The 10,603-nt window shown below is 40.1% G+C and overlaps 1 protein-coding gene and 2 non-coding genes across 4 annotated transcripts in view; 1 reads left to right on the forward strand and 2 right to left on the reverse strand.

Moving 5' to 3' along the window:
* Positions 1 to 6,469, forward strand: part of fgd5a (FYVE, RhoGEF and PH domain containing 5a) — a 37,761-nt gene extending 31,292 nt beyond the window's left edge. Inside the window, exons 15-21 of one of the 2 annotated variants that reach the window (XM_069149204.1) lie at positions 120 to 216; positions 553 to 690; positions 899 to 1,001; positions 1,286 to 1,422; positions 1,995 to 2,123; positions 2,390 to 2,544; positions 3,969 to 6,469. In XM_069149204.1, the coding sequence (XP_069005305.1) occupies positions 120 to 216; positions 553 to 690; positions 899 to 1,001; positions 1,286 to 1,422; positions 1,995 to 2,123; positions 2,390 to 2,544; positions 3,969 to 4,005 (796 nt within the window). In that variant the 3' untranslated portion in view covers positions 4,006 to 6,469. The remainder of the gene's footprint in view (positions 1 to 119; positions 217 to 552; positions 691 to 898; positions 1,002 to 1,285; positions 1,423 to 1,994; positions 2,124 to 2,389; positions 2,545 to 3,968) is intronic. The other variant, XM_069149297.1, reaches the window with a different exon arrangement.
* Positions 1,660 to 1,731, reverse strand: trnae-cuc (transfer RNA glutamic acid (anticodon CUC)). Its single transcript has one exon. It is a non-coding gene; the product is annotated as a tRNA-Glu (tRNA).
* On the reverse strand, positions 2,627 to 2,698 carry trnae-cuc (transfer RNA glutamic acid (anticodon CUC)). The gene has a single exon. It is a non-coding gene; the product is annotated as a tRNA-Glu (tRNA).
* Positions 6,470 to 10,603: the final 4,134 nt, after the last annotated feature.

Genomic DNA, 10,603 nt, shown 5'->3' on the forward strand with positions numbered 1-10,603 from the left:
AAGGACAGTCGAAACCTCTGAAATGAACGATGTCAATTTGTTTACTGACACCTCTACATGGGAAGTCTAAAGCTTTTCAGCAGCACCAGCTGTGATTATGTGTCTGTGTTTGTCTTTAGTTCGATCGGTGAAAGGGAGGACTGGTTCCACACATTAAGTCGAGCCATAGCGGACCACGCTGCAGGACTCTGCACATTTGGGGGACCCTGCAGTGAGGTAAGTACTTTAATGTAATATGACACAATTCTTTGTTAAAGAAAAACAGAAGTTTTCATAATGTTCAGACAATGCCTGCATCAGCTAAAAAAAGAATAAGCAGGTGGTGACCATTACATTTTAAATCACTTAATAGTATTAATAACTGTCACATTACGGCAGCTAACAGTAAGGTTACTATCGAAAAGAAAACAGTAATAGATCCGTATCACGGTGGGCAACAATTACATGTTTGGAACTGAAATGAATAAATGGATACTGTGAAACTCAGCTTTGTTCTTAGTGTCTTTAAATATTCTGTCTGTGATATTTCAATAACAAATATTGTCCAAACAGGCCCGTGAGAAACTGTGGATGGCCCTGGGTGAGGCTGCGCCTGTACTGGTGCCAGTTTCTCAAGTGATGATGTGCATGAATTGTACCTCTGACTTCAGCCTCACACTCAGACGACACCACTGCAATGCCTGTGGCAAGGTCAGACCCACAACACTGAAAAGGCTGCTTTTACTTGACTGTGATCAGCCTTTACTACAGTTTTGTTGTAGAGAGATTTATCTCACTGTACCTTTATGTAACTCTTTTGATCCCTTTTAATATTAACGTTGCCGGTGATGATGCCTCACTTTGATGATACCTAAACAGTCTGCAGGGGCTCACTGATGTATTCTGTCCCTCTGAGCAGGTGGTGTGCCGAGCTTGTTCCAGACACAGATACCCACTGAAGTACCTCAAAGACAGAGTGGCCAAAGTGTGTGACCACTGCTATGCCGAGCTCAGGAAAAGAGGTGAATGTTAGTCTCTTTGTAATAAGACACTGTGTGGTGCATTTGTTTTCATATTAAAATGTATTTCACAAGAGTCAGAATATGACATCATATGGACACAATTAAAGTCACAATGCATTGCGCAGAATGATCTTGCTGCTTCTCATTGTAAACATGGACTTGGAGTGCATTTAGAGAAGCATTGAGTTTTGTCTTTTATGAACGTGATCCTGACAGCTACCTGCTCACTGTAATATTTCATGCACTGAGCATCAAATTGTTTCTAATTTGATGTCTGTCTGTAGGTGGAAGCGTGTCAGGGGCGTGTGGTAACTGCAGCCCTCGGACTCACCGGGCCAGTCGTCCACTCTCTGCTGTCTTCCAGAGCCTGCAGCCCCCGAGTCTGTGGAAGTCCAGGAAGAGTCCTTCCCCTCTCAGCCAGGTAGACTACACTCCTCCTTGTCTGACATCTGCACCACTGATTTCATTTTAAAATGCATTTCACAAGATAAGGAATATACCTTCTTATTGTTGCAGTTAAGATAACAATCTCATGACTTGGAGGACATTTAAGGTAGCAGAGTCTCGTCTGTCATTAACATTATTGTGACACCTACCAGTTTACTGTAATACTACATGCAGGAGGCTGGTAATCGAATGGATTGATAAATAAAGGCAGTTCCCTGACCGGGAATCGAACCCGGGCCGCGGCGGTGAGAGCGCCGAATCCTAACCACTAGACCATCAGGGAGTTGCTGGGACAGGTTAACACTGGAATCTCTGGAATTCGTGACAACTGATCAGCCATATGTGCGGTGTAGTGCACAACAGATGCCAGCAGGGTTCCCTCTGCCTCTTTAGCCCTGTGCCTAACTTCAGAGGTTTGACAAATAACAGATGTCATGCCATCCTATATAATTGTTATTTTCCAGGGTTGCTGGTGTGCTGTCTGCTTCCTGTATATGTCCATCTGCATTCCTGCCTGTGTGTCTAATGCATTATGAAATTCATTAGGTGTCACTCGGTGTGGAGGGCTCCATGATGAGCGGGAGTCTGCAGCGCCGAAAGAAAAGCAAAAGGAAGTGGAAACGGCTGTGGTTCCTCCTCAAAGACAAGGTGCTCTACACCTTCACATCCAGTGAGGTGAGGGGGCACAGAGTCTCCCACACCAGCCCCAAAAAACACTCACTCACTCTCATCAAAGCCTGTGCATGACAACTACTTAACCCACCTTTCAACCTCGCAGACAGAACACTTAACAACTAATTAAGGGATTCTCTGTGCTCTCTCTCTTTCTTTTGATAAGTGCACATCCGACTGTTGTGTTCTTCATGAAATATTTATTTACTTGTTGTTGCTGACAGCAAGGCTGGCATTTTTAACTTGTGCCATGTTTTATGTTTCTTCAGGATAAAGTGGCCTCAGAAAGTCTCCCTCTGCAGGGGTTCACCGTGAAGCTGACTGAGAGGCCCGAGAGAGAAGAAAGTAGTAATGTTTTCCATTTGTACCACAAGAAGAGACTCTACTACACCTTCAGAGCCGAAGACCAACTTACTGCAAGCAGGTCAGCACCAGAATTCACAGTGGATTTATCAGAGATATGGGTCTAATTTATATATTGAAGGGGAGTGTCTCTCAAAAGCTCGTTCCCTGACCGGGAATCGAACCCGGGCCGCGGCGGTGAGAGCGCCGAATCCTAACCACTAGACCACCAGGGAGATGTAAGTTGCACCTCAGCTTACATTTCTTGTATGTGTGACAGCAGGCAGGGGTGCTCAAGTGTCCTGCATGTACAGTGCAACACTGTGCCTCTGTAGTGCACTCCAACATGACCTGTAATGTACATCTCCTGGAAGATTACTACCCTAATCACATAAGCGTTAATGAGTCTTTAGTCTTTTTTTTTTTTTTACTCCATATAATTGTTCTTTAATGCTAAGAGAAAATTGTGTTACTCTATGAACCATGACAACAGGCTCAGGCTTTGCACTAGTTTGAATAATATGAGGCCATTTGTGGCATTCTTATTCTTCTGGTAACCAATCAAGTTGGCAGACTCTGTTTATTAAAGGTTATATTTTGTCTCATCCAACTGAACCATAGCTTTAGAAAAGGCACCAATTATCATAATAGACAAGGCAGTTTATTTAGATCACCTTGTTGCTTACTGTCAACCTCATTATCTAGCCTTTTTCTTGTAAATAAGTTCAAAACAGAGCATGTTATTATTCAAAATTAACTTTATTTGCAGTAAAGTTGGATCGATAAATCCGCCAATAACATTTCTGTTTTTTTTAAGCAAGATTGTTTGTTCACTTGCCGATTGTTCATTGTCATATTTTTTTTATACTGTCACAGTTTACATTGATACCAGTATCAGGATGAAAAATACAGTACCCGTCAAGCTATTGTATATAGAACATCATGTATGGAGCATTTTTCAAAAGAGAAGTTATAAAGTGCTTTAAAGCAGAAGGAGAAGGATTTATAGAAGTAATAACAAATAAGACAAATGTATAGAGTAAACCACAAAAAGAAGTGGATAAAACACAAAACATTAAGTTGTAAAATTTTGAAAAAAGACAAAGAAAACCCTTGGGATTTAAGATCCTGTTTAATATTTAACTAAATGAAGCGCTGAGCAAAACTGTTCTGGAGATACTGAGCTGATGTTTTTAATGTAATGCAGCAGGTTTAATGTGGCACTGCAACAATTTAGCATCACATTTCCAAATAGTTCGGGGAAAGCAGAGGTGGAGATATCCTGACCTTTGATCCATGTTATCATTAAACTTCCAAAAACACTGGATACCTCATTTCCTTTGATGCAGTCAGTGGTATTTTTTTTTTTTTTTTGTCAGACACTCACTGCCTACACTTTTCCAACTCCTACTCCTAGTGTTCTGTTAAAAATATGTAATTCAGCCTAAGCCAAACCAAAATCAAAATTTGGTAAAAGGCCTAATGTTCTGTTACTTTGTCTTTCAGATGGGTCAATGCCATGGAGGAAGCCACTGTGTTATAGCACATCCTCAGTTAGATGAATAACCCTCGCTGACTGTGACTGCTAGAAGTCCTCTGGAGCACAACATAGCTACCTGCTGCATCTGAACTTAGAGCACCCGCAAGGATTGATCTCGTTGGCCTGTTGTGGAATAGTAAGTGACAATTTAATCACCAGGGGGATTTTAGCCACTGCTGCCACCCTGTGGCAAAGATGTGAAAGTGTGGAGAGTCAGAAGAAGGCTACTATGTGGAGAAGAAATGGAAACCTCGATTTGGAGACTGATCTATCCAACACATTAAAAACTCTCTGTTTCTGAATGCGGTGATCTGACGGAGTTCACAGGAGCCTTCATTTTTCAAGGAACAGCTTGAATACATTTTATGCTTCATCTGAGAACCTGTCAGAGAACATTTCCTTCTCTCTGTTTCACCTTTTTACGAACGCCACCTCACAAAAGTCAACTTTTCCAACTTTAATGTCCAAAGATTCCACTGGATTATTAAACCACTGTTTTTGTTCTGCAAAAGAACCTCACCTCCTTTTCAGGTATGCATGAGAGACTGTCGACATAACTTTACAGAAATATTAAAAACAAACTTTGCTCAATGGTTGTATTCATATCTTGTAAAAGGGAAAAATGTGCCCTAGTTTTAGAGAGATACTTGGTATTCTGGATATATATTGTGAAGTATACACTGCAGATATTGAAGTGAATTTTACGATTTATTTGTATAAAAATGCAGTTAAAAAGATGTTCTGAGTAAGGGTTCATTTTAATCATCACAGTGTGTGTACATGATGTTTCTTGTGGAGTTTTACGCAGCATTACTCTTGTATTAAATCTACAATGCTATAGAATGACCCTCAGCATGCCAACCACTCCAATGTATTTCTTTAATGATGAACACTTTTAAAGATACTTTGTAGTTTAATTTGTAAGGTTTTGAATCTTTTTAGAAATGTGTCACATTTGTTCTGAAATGCCAATTGTTTTCTTCCAGTTGAATGCAGTGCAATTTGCAATTGATGAATGATGAATGTGCCTGCAATGAAATTGTACTCATTCTTTTTGATATCACAGTACTGTACGGAGAGACGTTGCTTTGTATCTACTCCTATATACTTTAACCTTCTCGTATTTTGAACAGTTTAGTTACTGTCCAGTAACATGAGGATATAGTATTGTGCCATTTTTATTAATGCCTTTTTCCTGCTGTATATACACTGCTAGACAAATTAACTCTTTATTCATTTCGACTGAACAGAAACTGTTGAAAAATGAGCATGTTAAATGTCAAACTACCTGCAGTATATCTTTTCAGTGTTGGAGTGATATGAGCAGCTCACGTCCTCAGTAGAAAGAAGGACACTGGAATTGCATTCCTCTCTACTCTTCCAGCATCATCAGATATAAATCAGTTTCTATAAAATTACCTTCTTAAAGTCATACCTGTTCCATTCAGCCTGCAGCTTTACTACACAACATCCTTCACACGTCACTCTGCATCATTTCTAAAACCCATTTCTGTTTATCAAGTACTGTTCAGCTTTTCTACCTATTTCCTATTGCTCACACCTACAGTGTTATTATTGATTGTACCTCTACCATCTAGTGCATTGTAAATGTTCATGTATATAGATACATATTAAAAAAATAAATAAACTGCTTTAAATGGTTTACTTAATGGACTCTCAGTGTAGTGCTATGCTGAAGGTTTTATCTTATGCTCAAATCTGTTTCTTCATTATATCAAAAAAATTAGACACATTAACATGATCACCTGCATAATGATACCCATTGCAGTATTCACATTTGTGTATATTTGTGAGACAGGTGGTCCCTTTTTTTGCAGAGAACATGTCAGAAATGTTCACCTGTGTTAAATTTTAGGCATTGTTTTGTTATACTTTCATTTTTTGTAAAGTCATATTATTCTGTTTCTCTGCCAAAGCCCACATTGAGGACAGAATGAGGTGAATTTCCTGAAATATAATGCAAACCAGTACAACAACATTGCATGTACAGAATTGGCCATGCAGTTCCACTTCCCTCCACAGAATAAACAATAATAATAGCTGTATTAATTGAAGGGCTGTTGCTATGAAATGTATTTGTTTGTACAGGTGTTCATGTTGTGCTTCTCCCCTGCTGGTCATGAATACCGAGATGAGGCTGAAAGAAGAACATACTGTACCTCTGCATCTCTATTGTCTGTTGCGTTAGCAAACACGGTTTGGTTAATAATTCCTTTCATCCAGCAGGGGGCAGCAGTACATCATAACAAACGGATCTCTTTGAACTGTATTTGCATAGGAGAAGCTGAAACCTCAAGTTCCCCTTTATGTCTGTTTGGTTTCAACAGCAGCATGCAGTTGGTGTTGAGTGTTTCAGTTTCAAGAAGATAAGTTCAAGGAAGATTGCCAAAAATCAAGAAACAGTAATGATTTCAAATTTGCACTAGTAAGGGTCACTTTCAAAGTCAAGTGCTTAAAACATGTTTTACTCTGTCTGGATAGGAAAAATAAAGTGAAAACGATTTTAATGTTATTATGTACAAAGTTGTGAGGTGCTTATTATCTACCACTTCCCCTCCTTTATGCTCCAGATATACCAAAACACACATACTGTATATTTTAATATTTCCAGTCAGTTTTTCCAAACTGCTTTCTCTTTTGCCTTATAATGACCTTAGTGACAGTATTGATTGAATTTCAAAGCATAAGAGATTGCCTTGGAGTTTAAATCCTTGCTCTATCCACATATACCGTACAAATAAAAACTGTTAAATCTAAACCTTTCAATGAGGGATTTTTAACAGACCTAAATTCAGGTTGCAAAACTTCACTGGTGAAAATTCTTACTTGTTAAGGTTTTATTTGATCGTGTGACTGCTGCAATCAGGGAGTCCCAACTAACATCATGTTACAACCAGATCATTAAACCATTAAACACTGCTGTGATGACCTCAACTTCTGACTCTGTTGTCAGCATCAGGACATTTATTATTTTAAAGGGCCAAGATCTCTCTACCAAAAAACAAGAAATAATGTTTTTGTAAAGCTGCATATTGTCAATCATCCATGCCAGATTACTAAATTCTTTTCATTACACTAATTGAGGGACACACATTGTAGGTCAAATTAAAGTGGCATATTTTTATAGCCTGGAGGGATTACACACCAAAACTGTTAACTGTTGCCTTGTTGTAGATGCAGTTTGGCCAGATATACAGTGCATCTGGAAAGTATTGACAGCGCTTCACTTTTTCCATATTTTGTTATGTTACAGCCTTATTCCAAAATTGATTAAATACATTTTTTCCGAAAAAATTCTACACACAATACCCCATAATGACAACGTGAAATACTTTTTTTGAAATTTTTGCAAATCTATTAAAAATCAAAAACGAAAAAAAAAAAATCACATGTACATAAGTATTCACAGCCTTTGCCATTACACTCAAAATTGAGCTCAGGTGCATCCTGTTTCCACTGATCATCTTTGAGATGTTTCTACAACTTGATTGGAGTCCACCTGTGGTAAATTCAGTTGATTGGACATGATTTGGAAAGGCACACACCGTCTATATAAGGTCCCACAGTTGACAGTGCATGTCAGAGCACAAACCAAGCCATGAAGTCCAAAGAATTGTCTGTTGACCTCCGAGACAGGATTGTATCGAGGCACAGGTCTGGGGGAGGGTACAGAAAAATGTCTGCAGCATTGAAGGTCCCAATGAGCACAGTGGCCTCCATCATCTGTAAATGGAAGAAGTTTGGAACCACTAGGACTCTTCCTAGAGTTGGCCACCCGGCCAAACTGAGCGATCAGGGGAGAAGGGCCTTAGTCAGGGAGGTGACCAAGAACCCGATGGTCACTCTGACAGAGCTCCAACGTTGCTCTGTGAAGAGAGGAGAACCTTCCAGAAGGACAACCATCTCTGCAGCACTCCACCAAGCAGGCCTGTATGGTAGAATGGCCAGACGGAAGCCACTCCTCAGTAAAAGGCACATGACAGCCCACCTGGAGTTTACCAAAAGGCACCTGAAGGACTGTCAGACCATGAGAAACTAAATTCTCTGGTCTGATGAACCAAAGATTGAACTCTTTGGCCTGAATGCCAAGCGTTATGTCTGGAGGAAACCAGGCACCACTCATCACCTGGCCAATACCATCTCTACAGTGAAGCATGGTGATGGCAGCATCATGCTGTGGGGATGTTTTTCAGCAGCAGGAACTGGGAGACTAGTCAGGATGGAGGGAAAGATGAATGCAGCAATGTACAGAGACATCCTTGATGAAAACCTTCTCCAGAGCGCTCTGGACCCCAGACTGGGGCGAAGGTTCATCTTCCAACAGGACAACGACCCGAAGCACACAGCCAAGATAACAAAGGAGTGGCTTCGGGACAACTCTGTGAATGTCTTTGAGAGGCCCAGGCAGAGCCCAGACTTGAACCCGATTTGAACATGTCTGGAGAGATCTGAAAATGGCTGTGCACCGACGCTCCCCATCCAACCTGATGGAGCTTGAGAGGTCCTGCAAAGAAGAACGGGAGAAACTGCCCAAGAATAGGTGTGCCAAGCTTATAGCATCATACTCAAAAAGACTTGAGGCTGTAATTGCTGCCAAAGGTGCTTCAACAAAGTATTGAGCAAAGGCTGTGAATACTTATGTACGTGTTATATTTTTGTTCTTTATTTTTAATAGATTTGCAAAAATTTTAAACTTTCAAACTTTTTTCACTTTGTCATTATGGGGTATTGTGTGTAGAATTTTGAGGAAAAAAATTAATTTAATCCATTTTGGAATAAGGCTGTAACATAACAAAATGTGTAAAAAGTGAAGTGCTGTGAATACTTTCCGGATGCACTGTAGAATACACTACAGAGCAGATCTGAATCAGCCCTTCCTTTTCTTCTTACCGTTTCACTTTCAAGCCCCAGACTGCTGGGTAATACAAGCCATTTTGCATAATTGAATTAGTTATACTAAAGACTTTCACAGCACCAAAACAACCAAGTCAGACAGCGGCCCAGCCACCAGAAAAGCAGTGGCTCCCATTCATATTTTAAGACAAAGAAACAGCACAAAACATTTTGGCCTATTTCCTTTTAAACATCTAAAATATTAATGACCATAAGTTAACCAGATCAGGCTCGATATAGGAGCTTACTAAAGAAAAGAAAAAAGATGTGGTTCTAATTTATCAGCCGCTCCAGGTCCTTTGATAATTGAAATCAGGCATTTGATTTACTCATTAATAATTTGAAAGGGTTGTCTATGCAGATAATATGATAGTAAGGGAGCAGAGGAGAGTGTTTGCTGAGGACACGGTTACTGGATACAGAGATCAAGACCCAAAGTTCATTTCCAATTAGATGAGTGAAGATAAAGAGATTAGTCAGAAAATAGGCAGAACAGAAAATAGGAAGATTGGGGTTGCTCTAGATACAAGATCCCAGGAGTGTCAATGACCCAATACTTACTTGAAGTAACAAAAGAAAGAGAAGTGAGAACAGCACTGAAAGCAAGGAAAGTTATGAATTCCCTTCAAGCACCTAAAAGTTAAAGCTCCACATCTCCAGCTTCAACTCAGTCCCACAGTGTCTCACACAAATGGGAACACATTCACAAGACCTTTCCCTTAGTAGCCAGGAAACCAAAGATGATGCAGAAATTGCCGGTGTGTTCAAATCAATAGCCTTCAATTTCTGTAGTCTCTGCAAATTGTGAGAAAAGGAATTCCAAAAATAGTAAAAGGACAGCCTCTCCTTGTTGAAAGTTTCCAATACACAGTCAGGAAGCCAGGTCAGAAATTCAATATAAGTGCCTGTGTGGTATTGTATTTGCCAGAACTCCTGTCTTCTGCAGGCAAAGATGTTTTGGGTCAAACAGAGAAAATTGATAATTAGGGGGCAAAGTGAAAGCACAGCGTGAGATCGAAGTGGAAAAACTGACCAATAATTTAATTATGTTTCAAGAACAGACGGTGATACCTCAACTACTTGTGCTGTTTGGACAAATGTCAAAGGGACCCCTCTTCCTAGTGGTACACACTGACACTAGCAGGTTAGCAACAATACATGCTGTAATCTGAAAATCTTGCTCTCTCCTGCAGTACTGTAGACTCACCTGAAAAATGTTTGAGGGCTGTTTTGAAGAGGAAGTTCTCCATCTGGTTTTTGTCCTTATTGTCCAATGCTTGTATTCGTTAGAATTCATGTAGAATCTGTTACACAATAGGGGATAAGTAGCCTATGAATGACAGCATAAAGTAAGCACTTGAGTCGACTAATGGACACAATGTAGCCCACTGATATTCTTGCTGTGTGTGTGTGTGTGTGTGTGTGTGTGTGTGTGTGTGTGTGTGTGTGTGTGTGTGTGTGTGTGTGTGTGTGTGTGTGTGTGTGTGTGTTTTCTACTTTGGTGGCTGGCTGGTCATTTTGACAGCAGCTAAAAGGAAAGTAACACTGCTTTTAGAGATCCCCAAAGCTCTAATGTAATGTTTTACCTACTTTGAGTTGTCCGCTAAGGGCTAAAAAGTGGTGTGGTCTACATCAAGGCCGTTTTAATGAAGCAACAGATGAACATCGCAGTCTCCAGCCACACACT

The sequence above is a fragment of the Embiotoca jacksoni genome, unplaced genomic scaffold (genome assembly GCF_022577435.1).
Source record: "Embiotoca jacksoni isolate LCO1_2020_lvr unplaced genomic scaffold, fEmbJac1.0.p SCAF_1, whole genome shotgun sequence".
Taxonomy (NCBI): domain Eukaryota; kingdom Metazoa; phylum Chordata; class Actinopteri; family Embiotocidae; genus Embiotoca; species Embiotoca jacksoni.